The sequence below is a fragment of the Jaculus jaculus genome, chromosome X, assembly GCF_020740685.1.
Source record: "Jaculus jaculus isolate mJacJac1 chromosome X, mJacJac1.mat.Y.cur, whole genome shotgun sequence".
NCBI lineage: Eukaryota > Metazoa > Chordata > Mammalia > Rodentia > Dipodidae > Jaculus > Jaculus jaculus.
Genome location: NC_059125.1, coordinates 35318867 through 35339868, shown reverse-complemented (window position 1 = coordinate 35339868; position 21002 = coordinate 35318867). Strand labels below are relative to the sequence as shown.

At 40.7% G+C, this 21002-nt stretch overlaps 1 protein-coding gene across 1 annotated transcript in view; it reads left to right on the top strand.

Moving 5' to 3' along the window:
• The window catches only part of LOC101610107 (cartilage associated protein), a 65740-nt gene extending 45061 nt beyond the window's left edge, over positions 1-20679 (top strand). Inside the window, 5 exon segments of the mRNA XM_045139844.1 lie at positions 19360-19518; positions 19520-19745; positions 19748-19927; positions 19930-20526; positions 20529-20679. Of these exon segments, the coding sequence (XP_044995779.1) occupies positions 19360-19518; positions 19520-19745; positions 19748-19927; positions 19930-20526; positions 20529-20554 (1188 nt within the window). The 3' untranslated portion in view covers positions 20555-20679.
• Positions 20680-21002: the final 323 nt, after the last annotated feature.

The window sequence follows — 21002 nt, the reverse complement described above, 5'->3', positions numbered from 1 at the left end:
AAATTTCTTTATGTCATTTTTTCTTACTGCTGTATAGAATTCCATTGTGCAGATATACCACATCTTAGTTACCCATTCTTCTAGTGATGGACATCTGGGTTGATTCCATCTTTTAGCTATTACGAAATGCGCTGCTTCAAACTTGGCTGAGCAAATCTCTCTGGCCTGTGGTTTGAAGATTTTAGGCTGGATGCAAAGTAAGGTTTTAGGGTACATGCCCAGTAATGGTATAACTGGGACTGTTGGTATCTCTATAGTCAACTTTTTCAGGAGGCTCCAGATTGCTTTCCAAAGTGGTTGTACCATCCTACATTCCCACCAACAGTGAATGAGTGTTCCTGCTTCTCCACATCCTCGCCAGTATTTATTTTCATTTGATTTTTTGATGTTGGCTATCCTTATTGGGGTAAGGTGGAATCTCATAGTTGTTTTAATTTGCATTTCTCTGGTGATTAGGGATGATGAACATCTTCTTAAGTGTGTGTTTGCCATTTGTATCTCTTCCCCTGTGAATTGCCTGTTTAACTCTGTGCCCCACTTTGTGAGTGGGGTATTTGTCTTCTTATTGTTTAGACTTTTGAGTTCTTTGTAGATTCTAGGGATTAGGCCTCTATCAGTTGGATAACCTGCAAATGTTGTCTGCCATTCTGGGGGTATTCTACTGGCTTTGCTTATTATATGCTTCTCTGTAAAGAAACACTTCAGCTTCAAATGATCCCATTGGTTGAGTGACTGTTTAAGAACTTGAGCCACTGGGATTTTGTTCAGGAAGTCTTTTTCCATTCCTATATCATGGAAATTACTTCCTAAATTTTCTTCCAGGAGTATTTGAGTTTCTGGTCTTATGTTGAGGTCTTTGATCCATTTGTATTGGAGTGTAGTGCATGGTGAAATGTGTGGATCAAGTTTTAGTTTCCTGCATGTGGTTATCTAGTTTGTCCAGTACCATTTGTTGAAGATGCTATCTTTTTTTCCAGCCTATATTGTTCGGGCCTTTGTCGAATATCAAGTAGCTATAGTTGCTTGACCCAAAATCCAGGTCCTTAAGTCTATTCCATTGGTCTATACTCCAGTTTTTATGCCAGTACCATGCTGTTTTTATTACTAAGTCTTTGAAGTTTAGCTTTAGATCAGGTATGGTGATTTCTTTTGCTGAGGATATGTTTGGATATAAGAGGCCTTCTGCCTTTCCATAAGAAATTTGAGATCATTTTTTCTATGTATGTGAAGAACACTGTAGGGATTTTAATTGGAATTGCGTTAAATCTATATATTGTCTTTGGTGGGATTGTGATCTTCACAATGATAATTCTGCCTATCCAGGAGCATTGGAGGTCTTTCCATCCTCTCAAGTCCTCCTCAATTTCTTTTGTGAGAGTTTTTATATTTTCGTTATATAGATCTTTTACTTCCTTGGTTAATGTTATTCCAAGGTATTTAATTTTATTTTATTTTTTGCTATTGAAAATGGGGCTATGTCCCTTATTTCTTTTTCTGTATCTTTGTCATTTGCATACAGAAATGCTACAGATTTTTGTGCATTGATTTTGTATCCTGCTACTTTGCTATAGGAGTTAATCACCTTCAGGAGTTTTGGGATGGAATCTCTTGGGTTTCTTACATATACAATCATGTATCAGCGAATAGAGCTAACTTAACTTCTTCCTTTCCAAATTGTATCCCTTTTATTTCCTTCTCCTGTCTTATTGCTTGAGCTAGGACTTCCAGAACTATATTGAAAAGCAGAGCTGAGAGAGGACATCCCTGTCTTGTTCCTGATCTTAATGGGAATTCCTCCAGTCTCTCTCCATTAAGTATTATTTGGGCCTTTGGAGCTTTGTATATTGCCTTTATTATGGTAAGATGTGAACTGGCCATGCTGATTCTCTCCAATGTTTTGATCATGAATTGATGTTGTATCTTGTCAAAGGCCTTTCCTGCAACTATCTAAATGATCATGTGGTTTTTATGTTTAAGCTTGTTTATGTGGTGTATTACATTGACAGATTTTTGTATGTTGAACCACCCTTGTGTTCCTGGGATAAATCCCACTTGGTTAAGGTGGGTAATGCTTTTGATGTGTTGTTGGATTCGGTTTGTGAGTATTTTGTTCAGGATCTTTGCATCTATATTCATTAGGGTAATAGGCCGGTCATTTTCTTTTCTTGTGGCATCTCTGCCTGGTTTTGGGATTAGGGTGATACTAGCTTCATATAAGGAGTTGGGTAGCTTTCCCTGTTCTTCACTTGTGTGGCAGAGTTTTAGGAAGATTGGTTTGAGTTCTTCCATTAAGGTTTGATAAATTTTGCTTGGGAATCCATCTGGTTCTGGACTCTTCTTTTGGGGAGGTTTTTTTTTTTATTATTAGTTTTTCAATCTCCATGACTGTGATGGGATCATTGAGGTGATTAATCTGCTCTGAGTGTAGCATTGGTAGATGATATACCTCCAGGAATTTATCCATCTCCTCCACATTTTACAGTTTTATGGAGTAGAGGTTTTTGAAATAAGTCCTGATGATCCTCCAATTTCACTTATGTCTGTTGTGATTTCTCCTTTTCCATTTTGAATTTTGTTAATTTGGAGCCTCTCTTTTTTTTGCTTGGTCAAATTGGACACAGGATTGTCAATCTTGTTTATTTTTTCAAGGAACCAGCTCTTTGTTTTGTCAATTGCCTTAATTGTTTCCTTGGTTTCCAATTCATTAATTTCTGCTCTAATTTTAATTATTTCTTTCCTTCTGGAGCTCTTTGGGTTGGATTTTTCTTGTTTTTCCAATGTCTTTAGGTGGATGGTTAGGTTATTGTTTTGGGATCTTTCTGTCTTTTTATGAAGGCATTGAGTGCTATGAATTTTCCCCTGAGGACTGCCTTCATTGTGTCCCATAAGTTTTGGTATGATGTGTTCTCATTGTCATTCAATTCCAGGAATTTTGCCATTTCATTTTTTATTTCATCCACTATCGTTTAAGAGTGTGCTGTTCAGTTTCCAGGTGCCATTGGGATTCTTGGTGGGTCTTTTTTTGTTGATTTCTAGCAATATAGCATTGTGATCTGATATCATGTAGGGAATTATGTCAATTTACCTAAATATGTGGAGGCAGTCTTTGTGTCCCAGTATATGGTCTATTTTAGAGAATGTTCCATTGGCTGCTGAGAAGAATGTGTAGTCTGTGCATTTGGGATGGAAAGTTCTCTAGGTGTCCGTTAGGTCTAAGTGTTCTATGATTTTGTTGAGCTCTCTTACTTCCCTGTTGAGTTTCTGTTTGGATGATCTGTCTATTATTGATAATGGTGTGTTGAAGTCCCCAGCTATGATGGTGTTGGTATTTATTTCTGTTTTATTGTCAAGTAGGTTTTGTTTTATGAACTGTGGTGCTCCTCTGTTTGGTGCATACAGATTTATGATTGTAATATCCTCTTGATGATTCGTTCCCTTGATAAGTAGGAAGTAGCTTTTTTTGTCTTTTTTGAATTTTTTTGGTTTGAAGTCAATTTTGTCGTATATTAATATAGCTACACCTGCTTGTTTCTTATTCCCATTACCTTAGAACATTTTTTCCACCCTTTCACCCTGAGGAGGTTTCTGTCTTTAGTGGTCAGGAGGGTTTCTTGAAGGCAGTAGATTGAGGGGTCTAATTTTTTGATCCACCCTGTTAGCTTGGGTCTCTTGATGGGTGAATTAAGGCCATTAATATTTAGGGTAATGACTATGAGATTTGTTTTGATCCCTGCCATGTTGTGGTGGTAGAGGTGTGTTGGTGCTTTCATGGAATTTGAAATTTTTTATGTCTACTCTGGGTTTGGTTGTTGTGATCTGCTTCTTGTAGGCATTTGTGTTTGGTTATTTGTTTCTTCTCTGTGGAGAATTTACTGGAATACTTTCTGTAGGTTTGGTTTTATGTTCATATAATTGTAAAGCTGAGTTTTGTCATGGAAAGTTTTTCTTTCACCATCTATTATGAGGGAGACTTTTGCCAATTAGAGTAGTTTGGGTTGGAAGCCATAGTTTCTTAGAGTTTGGAGAGTTTCATTCCACTCCCTTCTAGCGTTCATGATTTCCATTGAGAAGTCTGAAGTAATTCTGATGGGGTTTCCTTTGAACGTGGTGTGCTATTTTTCCCTAGCTGCTTTTAGGGTTTTCTCTTTGGTGTCAATGTTTAGAGTCTTAATGATAATATGTCTTGGGGAGTTTCTCCTTTGGTCCAGTCTGATTGGAGTTCTGTTTGCTTCTTGTATCTTGATGGGCCTTTCTTTTAAAGGACAGGGGAAGTTTTCTTTAATTATTGTGTTAAATAAGTTCTCCATGCCTTTGGTCTGAAATTCTTCTCCTTCTGGTATTCCAATGATTCTGATATTAGTATGTTTATGTGTATCCCACAATTCCATCATGTTCTGTTCACAGGAACTTTTGAACTTACTGAAATTTTTGGACTCTCGAACTGTTTCTTCCGTCCTGTCTTCCAGATCAGTGTTTCTATCCTCCACTTCTCAGACTGTATTCTTGAGAGCCTCTAGTGTGTTTTGGGCTTGTTCAATTAACATTTGCATTGTCTACTACTTTCCTATGTATCACTTCCATCGATCTGTCCAGCTCCCTTTTCACCTCATTTTCTGATTTTCTTGATGCATTTCTTCATGTTTTCATTTAGTGTGGCAAGCTGATTTTTAAGGTCCTCTTTTTTTTCACTCTCCCTCAACTCTCTTAGCTCTCTTTGAATTCCTTCCAATGTCTTATATTGTCTAGCTTAGTGATGGTAGCATCCACACGATTATCGGTCCTTTTTAGCTTTCCTGCAAGTTCTAGCAGTAGGTTCGTCAGGGTTGCATTGCTCATAGCTTCCACTTGATGTTCTGATCCTAAAAACTCTTCTATGTTTTGGTTAGATGTAATCCTTGTTGTACTCCATGATCTATCTGGATTTTCTTGCATTTTATTTTTCATGTTATTTCTTTTGCGCGGTGGTCTACCCATGACAGTGTATGGGCAGGTAGGTGGGTGGACCAGCCTGGGCTCTAGCTCAATGAGACTCCAAGACAGCCTGGGGCATGTGCAAAGCATCCTGGGTTTTTGCTCTCTCTTGCCAAATCTGCCTATCTACTGCCTGACTTGGGCACCCAAGTTGCCTGAATTCTCACCCAGTAATTCACCAAAGCTGCCTGCCTTCGAGCTTGGAAGGGGACTGAGGTAGCAAGCCCTGAAGCTGCCCTAACTCTGGCTGGAAACACAGGGACCTGGAAATATTCTGTGCTCTCCTGCCACAGGGGAGTGGGGGATGGGTGGCGATGGACAGGTAGGGGATGGCACCTGAGCTGGCACTAGTGACTCAGTGTGGGCTCTTGTGTCCCTTGCTGTGGGACTGGGCCCACTGCACATGCAATTGTAGTGCAGAGGCAGCTGCTGCATGCACGGGATCGTGGCCCAGCAGAGGCTGGCTGGAGGGCGTGCGATCAGAGCACAGCAGCTGGGAGTCTGGTGGCTGCCTGATCCCAGCCCCAGTGGTCATTGTGGGTGTGCGAACCGAGCACAGCATGCCGGGCCAGCGCATGATCAGAGCATAATGGCAGAGGTCCCCATGGGTGTGGAGATCCATCTTGGCCAGAAGTCTCCACTGGCATTCTTCACAGAAATAGGAAAACAATCCAAAACTTCATTTGGAATCAAAGTACCTGAAATATCTAAACTAATATTAAGCAACAAAAATATGGCTGGTGGTATCACCATACCTGATTTGAACCTATACTGCACAGCCATAGTAACAAAAGCAGACATGTGGATCAATGGAACAGAATAGAGGAATCAGATGTATGTCCAGGTAGCTATAGCCACCTGATATTCAATAAAATTTTCACAAATACTCATTGGAGAAAATACAGCCTTTTCAGCAAATGGTGCTGGTGGGAAAACTGGATATGTACCAGTAGAAAAATAAAAATAGATTCTTCTCTCTCTCCATGCACAAGAATTAAGTCCAAAGGTATTAATGACCTTAATATCAGACCTGAAACAAGCTGATAGAGGAGAAAGTAGGGGAAATGCCTCAACATGTTGGTCTTGGCAAAGACTTTCTGAATATAACCCCAATTGCTCAGGCAATAAAACCACAAATTAACCACTGGGACCTCGTGAAATTACAAAGATTTTGTACTGCAAAGGACACTGGGAATAAAGCAAAAAGGCAACCTATAGAATGGGAAAAAAAAGTCTTTGCCAGCTATATATCTGATAGAGGATTAATATCTAGGATATACAAAGAACTCAAAAAGTTAAATAATAAGAAATCAAACAAGCCAATTAAAAAATGGGCTATGGAGATAAATAGAGAGTTCTAAAAAAAAAAGAAATATGGATGCCATATAAAAATCTAAAAAATGTTTTACATCCCTAGTCATCAGGGAAATACAGACTAAAATTACATTGATATTCCATCTCACTCCTGTCAGACTGGCTACCATCATGAAAACAAATGATCATAAATGCTGACAGGGATGTGGAAAAAGAGGAACCCTTCTACACTGTTGGTGGGAATGCAATCTGGTCCAGCCATTGTGGAAATCAGTGTTGAGGTTCCTAAAACAACTAAAAATTGATCTACCATATGACCCAGCATTCCTAAGAATATATCCTAAGGACTCATCTCATTTCCTTAGAAGTACATGCTCAACCATGTTTATTGCCACTAAATTTATAATAGCTGGGAAATGGAACCAGCCTAGATGTCATTCAAATGATGAGTGGGTAATGAAGATATGACATATTTATACAATAGAGTTCTACTCAGTGGTAAAGAAAAGTGATGTTATGAAATTTGCAGGAAAATGGATGGATCTGGAAAGAATAATACTAAGTGAAGTAACCCACGCCCAGAAAACTAAGCACTCCATATTCTCTCTCATATGCAGACCCTAGCTACAGATGATTGGGCTTCTGTGTGAGAAGAAAAAAACTCGGTAGCAGAGGCTAGTAATCTAAAAAGGAAATATACTGGGAAGAGAAAGAAAGGGAGGAGGGTACTTAATAGTTTGGTATTGTATATATGTAAGTCAAAGAATAGATTAATGAGGGTGAAAAGGCACAAAGTGAGGTCAGGGGAAGAGATTGAGTAAAGGAAAGGTGGGGGGAGGGCTAATCAAAATCTAAGAGGATATAAATAAATCATATGGAATCCTCTGGTTTTGGACAATGGAACAATCAGGAAGTGTAGATCGTTGGTAGAAAATTTTCATTGCCAGGGACGAGATACCTTCCAATGAGTTCTAGCAGTAGGTTGGTCAGGGTTGCATTGCTCATAGCTTCCACTTGATGTTCTGATCCTAAACACTCTTCTATGTTTTGGTTAGAGGTAATCCTTGTTGGACTGGGTGATCTGTCTGGATTTTCTTGCATTTTATTTTTCATGTTATTTCTTTTGCACTGTGGTCTACCCATGTCAGTGTATGGGCAGGTAGGTGGGTGGAGCAGCCTAGGCTCTAGATCAATGAGAATCCAAGGCAGCCTGGGGCAGTTGCAAGCAGCCTGGGTTTCTGCTCTCCCCTGACAAAGCCGCCTATCTACTGCCTGACAGGGGTGCCAAAGTTGCCTAAATTCTCACCCTGTAATGCACCAAAGCTGCCTGCCTTCAAGTGTGAAAGGGGACTGAGGTAGCAAGCCCTGAAGCTGCCCAAACTCTGGCTGGGAACACTGGGACCTGCAAACAGTCTGCTCTCCTGCCTCAGGGGAGTGGGGGGGATGGTTGGCGACGGACAGGTAGGGGATGGCACCTGAGCTGGCGCTACTGACTCAGTGGGGGCTTGTGTGGCCCTTGCTGTGGGACTGGGCCAGCTGCACATGCAATTGTAGTGCAGAGGCAGCTGATGCGGGCACGGGATCAGGATACAGCAGAGGCTGCCTGGCGGGCAAGTGATTGGAGCACAGCAGCAGGGGTCTGGCAGCCGCCTAATCATGGCAGAGGTGGCCCCTGTGGGTGTGTGAACTGAGCACAGCGTGGCAGGCCAACACGTACAATCAGAGCACAACGGCGGAGGTCCCCCCGTCAGCGCAGCAGGCTGGCGGGTGCACAATGGGTTGGCGGGCACGCGATGGGAGCACAGCCACCCGGTGCACAGGGTGCGGTGGCTGTATGGGTGGGGGTAGACTACCCACCCGAGGGGGGATCCGTGCTTCCCTGGTTTTCCCCACTCTGTGCCCTCCCACTGGCAAGAAGACCCTGATAAACCTTAATTTCTTGCCTTTCTTTCCCCAGTATCTGCAGCTCAGCTAGGCGGTTGCCATCTTGGCTGGAAGTCTCTAATTTTATTAATTTGGATTTCTCTCTCTCTCTTTTTGTTAGCTTGACTAAAGGATTATCAATCTTATTTATTTTCTCAAAGAACCAACACTTGATTAATTCTGTTTATTGTTATTATTTCTATTTCATTAATTTATCCACAGTTTTTATTATTTATTGTCATTTAGTGGGTTTAGGGTTGGCTTGTTATTGTTTATCTAGAGCCTTGAGTAGACAGCTGGGCATGCCAGGGCCTCTAGCCACTACAAACAAATTACAGAAACATGCACCACCATGTGTGTCTGGCTTACATGGGTTCTGGTGAATTGAATCTTGGTCCTTAGAGATCTCTCTAATTTTTTTGTTATAAGAGCTTGTAGCTATATTTTTTCCTCATAAGATTGCCTTAACTATATCCCAGAGTACCTGACAAGTTATATTATCATATTTGTTTATTTTCTAGGTACTTTTAAATTTTCCTTTCTGATTTCCTGAATAACCCACTGTTCACTCACAAGTGTGTTGTTGGTGCTCTAAGAATTGGTCTACTTTTTGTATTCTCTCTTTTTGCTAATTAATACTTTTATTCTGTGATATGATAAGATGCAAAGTATTACCTCACTTTTTTATTTGTTAAGGTTTGTTTTGTGACATATTATGTGAACAATTTTGGAAAATGTTCCATGTGCCACTGAAAAACAGAAGTATTCCTTATCAGTTAGATAGAATACTTTATATAAATCTGTTAGGTTCAGTTGACCCATGGTGTGGTTTAGATTTGCAGTTTCTTTGCTGAATTTTAGTCTGGATGACATAGTTAAGTAACAGACTGGGATACTGAAGTCTCCTTGTATTATTGTGTCTGGACTTTTATGCCTTCTGGCATTGTTTTTACGTAGTTAGGAGTCCCAATATTTGTTGTATAAATGCTTGAAGCTGTAATATTTTCTTGCTTAACTGTTCCCTTTATTAAAATGAAGTGTTATTTCTTTCTTTTATGATTAGTTTTAGTTTGAATTCTACTTTTTTCTGATAGAAGAATGGCCACTACTGCTTGTTTGCAATTTTAATTTGCTCAGTAGTTTGATTTCCAGCCTTTCATAATCAGTTTATGAATTTCTTTCTAGATAGATATGATTCTTAGAGGCAACAAATAGTTGGGTTTTGCCTTGTTTTTATCCTATCATTCTATGTACATCTTCTTATTGGAGAGTTGAGGCCATTTGCATTTAGGGTTACGATAAAAAGGTGCTTGTTTCTCCCTGGTATTTTCTTTTTTTTTCCATTTAAATATTTTATTATTTATTTATGAGAGAGACAGAGAGAGAGAGAGAGAATGGGCATGCCAGGGCCTCTAGCCACTACAAACAAATTACAGAAACATGCACCACCAGGTGTGTCTGGCTTACATGGGTTCTGGTGAATTGAATCTTGGTCCTTAGGCTACACAGACAAGTGCTAAGCCTTTTCTCCAGCCCACTGCCCGGAATTTTCTTGGATGATGTACTGGTTAGTTGAATAGCTGACTTTCCATGTTTTTTTTTTTTTTCTGCCAAGATTGCTAATTTGTTGTGTTAGATAAGATGAACATTTCCTGTTTATTCTTCGTGAATCTAATTTTTCCTGAAGTGCATCCTATCTTGTGATCTTATGGATGGGGCTGTCTTTCCTCTTCTCTGTGGAGTGGCCCATTCACAGTTTTCTGTAGAGCTGGTTTATTTGTCATAAATCGCCTCTGTTTGCATTTGTGTTAAATATCCATATTTCTCCATTAATTTTGAAAGAAAGTTTTACTAAATATAGCATTTTTGGCTGGAAGTTCCAATATTTTCTGGCTTTTATTGTTACTGATAATTTTAAGGGCTGAGATTATTCTGATATTCCTGCCTTAGTTGTGAATCGATGTTTTTCTTTATCCTGACAGCTTTTGGTATTGTTTCTGTGTTTTAGATTTAAAGATATATTTATTTATTTAAGGGAAAGACAGAGAGAGAGAGAGAGTGAGAGAGAGGCAAATAGAAAAAGAGAGAAAAATGTAAAACCAGGGCCTCTAGACACTGCAAATGAACTACAGATGCATGCACCATTTTGTGTATCTGGTTTTATGTGGTTACTGAAGAATTGAACCAGGGTCCTTAGACTTTGTAGGCAAGTGCCATAATTGCTGAGCCATTGCTCTAGCCCCCACTTTGAATTTATGACATTATTACTATGATGTGCCATGCAGAGGTGTTTCTCTGGTCATTTGGAGTTCTATCTGTCTCTTGTGTTGGATGGCAGCATCTCTGTCTGGTTTGGGAAATATTATCTTATACTTTCAATAAGCTGTTGATCAATTCCTCTTGTATTTATTTCATCTTCTTCTTCTACCCATGTATTCTGAGGTTTAATCTCTTGAATTTGTTCCACAGTTCCTGGAAATATTAGTTATATTCTTTATATTTTTCTTTTTAAAAATATTTTATTTATTTATTTATTTATTTATTTATTTATTTATTTATTTATTTGGAAGAGGGAAAGAGGAAGAGAGAGAGCAAGAGCATGGGTGCACCAGGGCCTCCAGCCACTGCAAACAAACTCCAGATGCATGTGCCACCTTGTGCATGTGGCTTATGTGGGTCCTGGAGAATCAAACCAGGATCCTTTGGTTTTGCAGGCAAATGCCTTAATCACTAAGCCATCACTCCAGCCCTATATTTTTGTTACTATGAGTTTGTGTTTATTATTGTCTCAATTTTGTCCACCATCCTTGAGATTTGGTTGTTCTTCTACATGATTATGTTTACTAGTATGATATCATGATGTCATTTTTGTTTGATTGATCATTTCCCAAATATTCGTTTGATTCTTTTTGACATTTCAATTTTCTTTCTAATTTTTAATTCCATGATTTACTTCCAATCTTCCTTTTCAATATACTCACTGTTTAATTCACCTCAGAAATTGTCTCGTTGAGATTTTGACTTTTTTTTTTAGATCCTCCTTTTTCTTATTTGTAGTGTCTGAATGGTTGTTCATTGTTTATAGAATTAGAACCCTAAATGTTTTCTCTGGCATTTCCACAATCTCATTTTCTGTTCCCATTGTTTGGGAAATAAGAATTGGGGAGGTCATACTATGGTGGCTTCTTGTCCCTTACTCTTTGAGTTTCTTTGTTGTAACCAGGACATTTGTGGAAATGGATGTTTTTAACCCTATTTGTTTTCCCCCTTTTACTTCTCCTATATATTTTATTGATTTTTTCTGTGTAATTCTGTTGGAAGCATATTTCTATGAGGTTTATAGAAGATAGGCCCAATGTTGATTGTCATGTACTTTTGATGGTAGTTTTGATTTTTTTCTCAAGTAAATGGTAACCTTTTGTGTTACTGTTCTGTGATCTTAGGATAATTTAACAATATATAATAATCCAGTTTAATACCAACCTGCTACTAGAGTGGCTTGACTACTAGGGCTTTAATATGTTAAAAAACAATATTAAAAAGACTTCTGGCTAAGAGGGCAACCGCCTAACTGCGCAACACATCCCCGGGAAAGAAAGGCAAGAAATTAAGGGTTCAGTGGGTCTTTTAGGGGAGAGCAATCTCCAATAGATTGCCAGTGGGAGGGCACAGAGGGGAAAAAACAGGGAATCACTGATTCCTTTGTGGGTGGGCATGTAGCCCACTCCTCCCCCCAAGCAGCCGCCTTTCCCACTCCCAGCTTCAGGAAACTCCTGCACTTACTGCTACCTCTGCCCATGAGTGACAGAGGCCAGGCTAGGCCTGATGGCCCATTGGAGCCCAGGCTACCTTGATCAATTTAAACAGCACCTGCCGCCACTCTGATCCAGCTTGTGGAAGTTTAGTCTGCTCTGCCCACTTTCCCACTTACTGTTCCAGCCACAACGCACTCATGCGTGTGAGCCCAGGCCAATTTCCATCTCCACAAATGAGCTCAGACTGTGTCTGTCATTTACTCTGGTTCAGGTGCCATCTCCCCCCCCACCCCCATCTCCCACACCGGGCTACCACCATTGTCCTGATGCAGGGTAGCACAGACTGCTTCTGGATCCCAATGTTCTGCCACACCAGGGTTTGGGCTGCCTCAGTGCTTGCTTCCTCTGTGTCCCTCCTAGTGTGAGCCCAGGCAGCTTAACAGCATAGGGAAATTTGGCTCCCAGGCCAAGCAGGAACTCAGGTGGCTTTGGCAAGCAAGAGACAAAGCCCAGGCTGCTTGGCAATAACCTCAGGCTGCTTCAGAGTCCCATTGTGCTTGATCCCAGGCTGATCCACCCACCTACGTGCCCACAAACTGCAATGGGGAGACCACAGCACAAAAGAAATAACATGAGAAGTCAAATGTAAGAAAATCCATTTAGATCACCCAATCCTACAATGAACAAATCTAATCAAAACATAGAAGAGTCACTAGGATCAGAACACTAAAATGAAGCTATGAGCAATGCAACCCTGACCAAGCTACTGGTAGAACATGCAGAAAACCAACAAAGGACCAATAATCATGTGGATGCTGCCATCACTAGACGACACCTAATAGATAAGAAAGTGAAAGGAGTTCAAAGGCAGTTAAGAGATATAAGGGAGAGTGACAAAAAAGCGGACCTCAAAAATCAGCTGGCGATACTAAATGAAGACATAAGGAAATGCAAGGATGAATACCAAGAAGCATCAAGAAAATCAGAAAATGATATAAAAGGGAGCTTGACAAAGGGATGGAAATCATACATAGAAAAGTAGTAGAAAATGCAAAACTAATTGAACAACTCCAAAACACTTAAGAAGCTCTCAAGAATAGGGTTAGCCATGTGGAGGATAGAAACTCTGATCTGGAAGAAAAGATGGAAGAAACAGTTTGAGAGTTCAAAAATTTCAGTAAGTTCAAAAGTTCCTGTGAACAGAACATGAGGGAAATGTGGGATACACTTAAACGTCCAAATGTTAGGATCATTGGAATACCAGAAGAAGAAATGGAGATCAAAGGCATGGAGAACTTATTTAACAGAATAATCTAAGAAAACTTTACCAGTCTCTTAAAAGAAAGGCTCATCAAGATAGAAGAAGCTAACAGAACTCCAAACAAACTGGACCAAAGGAGAAACTCTCCACAACATACTGTTTTTAAGATTTCAAACATTGACACCAAAGAGAAAATCCTAAAATCCCAATGAAAAACAGCACACCAATTTTTAAAATTTTTTAAATTTTTATTAACATTTTCCATTATTATAAAAAAAATCACATGGTAATTCCCTCCCCCCCGACACTTTCCCCTTTGAAATTCCATTCTCCATCATATTACATTCCCATCTCAATCATTGTACTTACATATCTACAATCAACCTATTAAGTACCCTCCTCCCTTCCTTTCTCTTCCCTTTATATCTCCATTTTAACTTACTGGCCCCTGCTACTAAGTATTTTCCTTCTCACGCAGAAGCCCAATCATCTGTAGCGAGGATCCACATATGAGAGAGAACATGTGGCACTTGGCTTTCTGTGCCTGGGTTACCTCACTTAGGATAATCCTTTCCAGGTCCATCCATTTTTCTGCAAATTTCATAACTTCATTTTTCTTTACTGCTGAGTAGAACTCCATTGTATAAATGTGCCACCAATTCACATTTACCATCACAATATGGCAGGTTTCAAATCAAATCTCACAATCTGTTGCCTTCAAGAAATCCACCTCACCACTAAAGACAGACACCTCCTCAGGGTGAAAGGGTAGAAAACAAAATTCCAAGCAAATGGGAATAAGAAACAAGCAGGTGTAGCTATATTAATATTGGATAAAATAGACATCAAACCAAAAATAATCAAAAAAGACAAAGAAAGCCACTTACTTCTTTTGAAGGGAACGATCCATCAAGAGGATATTACAATTGTAAATCTGTATGCACCAAACACAGGGGCACCACAGTTGATAAACCAAAACCTACTTGAAAATAAAACAGAAATTAGCACCAACACAATTATAGTTGGGAACTACATTACACCATTACCAGAAATAGATCATTCAAACAGAAACTCAACAGGGAAGTAAGAGAGCTCAAGAAAACCATAGATCACTTAGACCTAACAGACATCTACAGAACTTTCCCTCCCAAATCCACAGACTACACATTCTTCTCAGCATCCCATGGAACATTTTCTGAAATAGACAATATACTGGGTCACAAAGCCAGCCTCCAAATATTTAGGAAGAATGACATAATTTCTTGCATGATATCAGATCACAATGTTATATTGCTAGAAATTAACAAAAGACCCACCGAGAATCCCAATGGCACCTGGAAACTGAACAGCACACTTTAAAATAATAAATGGATAGTGGATGAAATAAAAAATGAAATTGAAAATTTTCTAGAATTGAATGATGTTGAGAACACATAGTACCAAAACTTGTGGGACACAATGGAGGCAGTCCTCAGGGGAAAATTCATAGCACTCAATGCCTTCATAAAAAAAAAAAGACAGAGAGATCCCAAATCAATAACCTAACCATCCACCTAAAGGCACTGGAAAACAAGAAAAATCCATCCCAAAGAGCTCTAGAAGGAAAGAAATAATTAAGATCAGAGCAGAAATTAGTGAATTGGAAACTAAAAACACTATTAAGGCAGTTGAAAAAACAAAGAGCTGGTTCTTTGACAAAATAAACAAGATTGACAAACCCCTGGCCAATTTGATCAAGCAAAAAAAAAAAAAAGAAAAGATTCAAATTAACAAAATTCAAAATGAAAAATGAGAGATCACAACAGAAATAAGTGAAATTGGGAGAATCATCAGGACTTATTTCAAAAAACTCTACTCCACAAAAATGGATAATGTGGAGGAGATGGATAAATTCCTGGATTCCTGGAAGCATACCATCTATCAAAGCTAAACTCAGAGCAGATTAATTCCCTAAATGAACCTATCACATTCAGTGAGACTTAAAAAGTAATAAAAATCCTCCCCAAAAGAAGAGTCCAGGACCCGATGGCTTCTCAGCTGAATTCTATCAAAAGCTTCATGGAAGAACTCAAACCAATCTTCCTCAAGCTGTGCCACACAATTGGAGAACAGGGAAAGCTACCCAACTCCTTTTATGAAGCTAACATCACCTAATTCCAAAACGAGGCAGAGATGCCACAAGAAAAGAAAACTACTGGCCTATTTCCCTGATGAACTTAGATGCAAAGATCCCGAACAAAATCCTTGCTGACTGAATCCAACAGTCGTCTAAATTTTGTTTGCAGCAGGAAGAAGCACTGAAGTGCCCATTCTCTCTCTCAGTCTCCCCCCCCCCGTCTTTCTCTATATATACATATATAATCACTTTTTCTCTCACTACCAACTAAATAAATATTTTATAAATAAATAAAGACAAAAAGAAACAAAACAACAGAGTCCAACATGCCATTAATAAAGTCAGGCTCAGCAAACAACACCAAGGGGAAAAAAAATGAGAAAAATTAAGTTAACAAATAATATTTAAAAGTAAAAATAAAATTAAAAAGTCGTAGGGGATTAAAGGTATGCATAAAATGCATATATATATATATATATGTGTATATATATATATATATATATATATATATATATATATATATATATATATATGGGTGGGGGTGGGGGTGTGGTGTGGTGTGTGTCCTTTTTTCCTCTTCTCAAGTACCATTTGTAAAATTGGCACCCCATGTCCGCTGGTTCAATTCTATGTGCATGTCTTTCATGGAAGACCAATTTCTGTGATGAAAGTAGCTGGGCACAAGCTCACTAACCCTGCACTCTGAAAGCTGGAGTTGTGGAAACTCTATTAAATTTAATACCATCCTGGGCTACAGACTGAGTTCCAGGATACCCCTGGCTATCGTAAGACCATATTTCAGAACAGAACAAAAGAGAAAAACAGGATAAAAGAGACAAAAATAAGCAAACATACACACATACACTCATCTTTTTTGTCTTGTCAGTTTGGTCTCAGACCTGGATTTCCATGTCCTAAAGGTCAAATTGATTTTGGGCTGGAGGAATGTAGCAGTCTTCCTCACTAAAGGATCCTTGTTGCACAGGGTTCCTTATTGCTTCAGTGAGGCAGGAAGAAAGCCCTCTTTTTCTGCTATAATAAGGGCAGCCCCATGTTGAGTCACTCTGCTCTCTAGCAGGGATGCTCACTGTTGCTTTCTGGAAGCACTGGGATTCTGGGTTTACTGCTGCCTGTACTGGGAACCACTAGGAATTGCAGATCTGTGTTTGATTATTGCTAAAACTGAGGCTTGGAAGTAAGTCACTCAATTCTGTAAAGCTGATGTGAGTGCAGGCAGCCCCCTCTAGCACTCTCCAAGACTCTTGCTGGCTCAAGCAGTACAGGAGGGCCAGAGAGTAGGAAGATTAGCTTACCTGTGGCAGCCAGCTAGAACCTGATCCTTCTCACTGATTGCCTGCAACTACCTCCCTTCCTTTATTTGGGTTCCATTCCACTGAGCATACCAGTTAGCCAAATCTAAAACACTTGGGTTCCCACCATGGCTATGTGCCACTATTGCACTTGTATGAGCATCACATCAGGTTGTTTGCTGCTAAGTAGGTTAGACCATGCATTGCTTGGACAGATATTGGTCATTTTCCCCCAGTCGCTCATGTAGCACCTTCTGGCACTAGACATGCTAACTCTCTGGGGACTGATTCTCTTCCGGCTTCCAGCAATGTCACTCCATGATATGTGCCAACAGTGTATGGTGTCTTCAGCAGTAGGGTTTTAGCACTAACCTATGATAGCCTTCTTAACAGATATGAAGTGGTACCTTACTTATTATTGTTCAGTTAACATTTCTCTATTGATCAGTGATGTTGACCACACATTCATAAACCCCCACCTTTATTGTGTTTTCTTTGGGGAAAAAAAAAATCTATTCAGATCTTGGCCTCTAAGAACTTGATCCACATTCAACATATTCAACATGTACCAGAAAGGACAGTATAGGGTTGGCAGTGAGTGTGAGGGGTTGGTTTTAAAGTATTGGATTTTTAGCTAGGTGTGGTGGTGCATGCCTTTAATCCCAGCACTTGGTAGGAATATCTCCATGAGTTAAAGGATACTCTGAGACAGAGTGAATTCCAGGTCAGCCTGAGCTACAGTGAGACCCTACCTCAAAAAGCAAAACAAAACAAAAAAGTATTGGTTTTTGGCCTATTTCCCTGCCCAATTGTGTGGATGAGTTCTAGAAATCTGGGTTGGTCAGAAATGGAGAGGTAGTCAAAATGGTGAAAGAAAGAGAATAGGTGGTAAGGATTTAGAATGGAATCCGTGGAGACTCGTGATGAGAATAGAGAAGAAATTGGACTGTACCTAACAGAATGAGATCATATGGCCCTTAAGAGCCTATGTATGGAATTTTAAGAGCAACTTAGATCGTGCAAAAGAACAATTGCCATGTGTGACATAGAAAAAAGAAGAATGATTTTAGGTTGTATTGACAGTTAAACATATAGATCTACATGCCTGCCAGACATGATGACTCATATCTGTAATCCTGGCACTTGGAAGGCTAACACTGCAGGCCAATCTTGGCTGAATAGTGTGTTCCAGACTAGTCTAGGAAACAACGTAAGACTGTCTCAGAAGGGTTGAGCTGGGTTAGTGGGTAAACATTTTAGTGAGTCAGTGGGTAAAATGGTTGTTAAATAAGTGTAACTACAAGAGTGGGTCCCCAGAACCCACATAAAGGCAGACATAATGGCACACATCTGTAATCTCAGTGATCCCACAGTGAAATAGGAAAAAGCAGGAGAATCCCCATAAGGTCATGGGACATCTATCCTGATATACACTGAAGCAAACAAGGTACAAGATGAGAACCAACCCCAGAAGTGTCCTTTTAACTACAAGTACAAACCTTGGCACACATGCAGCATGGTACACATACATCTATGTTAATACACATTAATGAATTTGCATGTATACACACACACACACACACACACACACACACTTCCAGTCTATTTTTTTAGAAGTTCAAGTTTCAACATATTAAATGGCTCTTAATTTGTTTTAGCATGGTCAACTGCTTTTCATATAAGGCAGACCTGAATTTGGACCACTTGGTATTTCAATTTATATGAAATTAAATGTTTACAAGAGGGTTCTCTACATCAACAACCTGCAAGTAACATCAAGAATGTATATAGCAACCCCTGCTGCTGGCATGGGGCAGCATGGACCCAGCAAGCATGCTGTGAGAACAGGTCTTTTGCTCCCAGCTTCCTGATTGACCTGCTCCTGGGTCCCCAACTTCCTGTTCCCCTGTGCCATAGGGTGCCTGCTCAAAGTAAGTAGGGCAAAGCTCCCGGTCCATTCCCCACCTCCCAGTTGCCTGGTCTCTATTACCTCTGCTGCTGTGTGGGCAGCCTGGATCCTGCATGTGTGTTATAGAAGCACGCCTTTTCTCTGCTGGCTTCCTAACTGACTGGCCCTTGGGTCGTCAAGTCCCTGTTCCCCTGCACCAGAGGGTGCACATGCTACAGTGCGTGCCTGTGGTTCAATCTGGTTCAAACATAAAACAGAACACTAACTGAAGATCCTACAAGGGCAAATACTTCCTTCCTCCTTAATAAAATAAGATTTTTACCCCAAGATGAGTACACCACAATGAATTTTTTTAAATTAAAATCCTGAGAGATACACACCAAATATGCCTAGTCCCACAATGGAAGCTTCCAATGAAAACATAGGAAACAATAGCAATTGAATCCCCAAATGAAAATACAACAAGCTGTGACCCTGACCAAGCTGAACTGGAAGCAAATCATCAAAAGACCAACAGTTGCATAAATGAAATTGAGCAGAATCATCTCTTAAAACACACAGCTTTTGTCACTAGGCTCAATTTAAAGAAAACCAGAGACAGAATGTACCAAGTTTTCAAGTAGTATTGAAATTTCTTATTTAATTGTAGCTAAAGGGCCATTTTCAATTGGGAAAATTAATTTACATCTGTGGCAAGCAGTATTTTGATTAGAAGTTGTACTAGTATTTTATCACCAGATGAAACAAAAAAGATGAGTATCATGCTTTTTCCTTCTTTTCCAAGCGGCCGCTCAATGTAGCGGGGCGGCCGGAGGTCCGTGGTGCTGCTGCCCGCGCTGTTGCTGTTGCTGCTGGGAGCCGGATGCGCGCAGTACGAGCACTACAGCTTCCGCAGCTTCCGGCTGGACGAGCAGATGCCCCTGGAGTCGGCCTACAGCCACGCGCTTGACCAGTACGCCTGGCAAGCACTGGGCAGAGAGTGTGGGCTACCTGGAGATCAGCCTGCGGCTTCACCACCTGCTGTGCGACAGTGAGGCCTTCTGCAACCTCAACTGCAGCCAGGCGGCGCCGCAGCCCAAGCCCAAGCCCTATCGCAGCCTCGCGCGCTACCGGGAGCTCCGCGTCTTCGCCGGCCTGCTGCGTCAGGCACACTGCCTCAAGCGCTGCAAGCAGGGCCTGCCCGCCTTCCATCGCAGCCCGGTCGCGAGGTGGTGACCAACTTCCAGTGCTGCAAGCCCTACAAGTTCCTGCAGTTCACCTACTTCAAGGCCAACAACCTCCCAAAAGCCATCGCCGCTGCTCACACCTTCCTTCTGAATCATTCTGAGATGATGAAGAGAAACATGGCGTATTACAAGAGCTTGCCCGGGCCGAGGACTACATTAAAGACTTGGAAACCAAGTCATGCGAGAGCCTGTTCATCCAGTCACTGCGGGCCTACAATGGTGAAAACTGGAGAACGTCCATCACAGACATGGAGCTGGTCCTGCCTGACTTCTTCAAAGCCTCTTATGAATGCCTTGCTGTGTGCGAGGGCTCCAGGGAGATCAAAGACTTCAAGGATTTCTACCTTTCCATAGCAGATCATTACATAGAAGTTTTGGAGTGCAAAATACAGTGTGAAGAGAAGCTCACTCTGGTTATAGGAGGCTATCCAGTGGAAAAGTTCGTGGCTACCATGTATCATTACCTACAGTTCGCGTATTACAAGCTGAGTGACCTGAAGAACGCGGAGGCCTGCACTGTCAGCTACCTGCTGTTTGACCAGGATGACAAGGTCATGAAGCAGAACCTGTTCTATTACCAGTACCACAGGGACAAGTGGGGCCTCTCGGAGGAGCATTTCCAGCCCAGGCCGGAAGCAGTTCAGTTCTTCAATGTGACTACACTCCCGAAAGAGCTGTATGGCTTTGCTAAGGCAAACCTCATGGATGATGATGAGGGAAAGGTGGTGGAATGCGTGGATGACTCTTGGATCTGGAAGAGACCGGCTAGTCTATAGCAACTAAATGGACTTCCTCCAGGTGTTGTCGTCCTTTCCCCAATAGCTGGAGTTGTGGATACCTCAAAGTCTTCCCCAAAGTGGAAGGGAAGCCACCATCTCTCTCACTCCGTGAAGCCAGGGTTGAGCCTGCCTTGCCTGTTTTCACACCTGCCTCACCCATGTTCATACCTGTCTCCCCATGTTCACACCTGTCTTACCCATCTTCATGCCTGTCTTCACACTCATAACGTGTCTATCCATCATCCCAACTGTGTTCCCCATGTTGAAACCTACCCTTCCCATTTTGACAGCAGTCTTCCCATGTCCACAGTTGTCTTCCACCACATGCCTGTGTGTTTCTTACCATTTTGTTTTTATCCACCACCCCCCAAAAAAAAATCAGCATTATTTTTTAAATAAGAAAAATACTCCTAAAAGATGATAAATGTAAGAACAAAA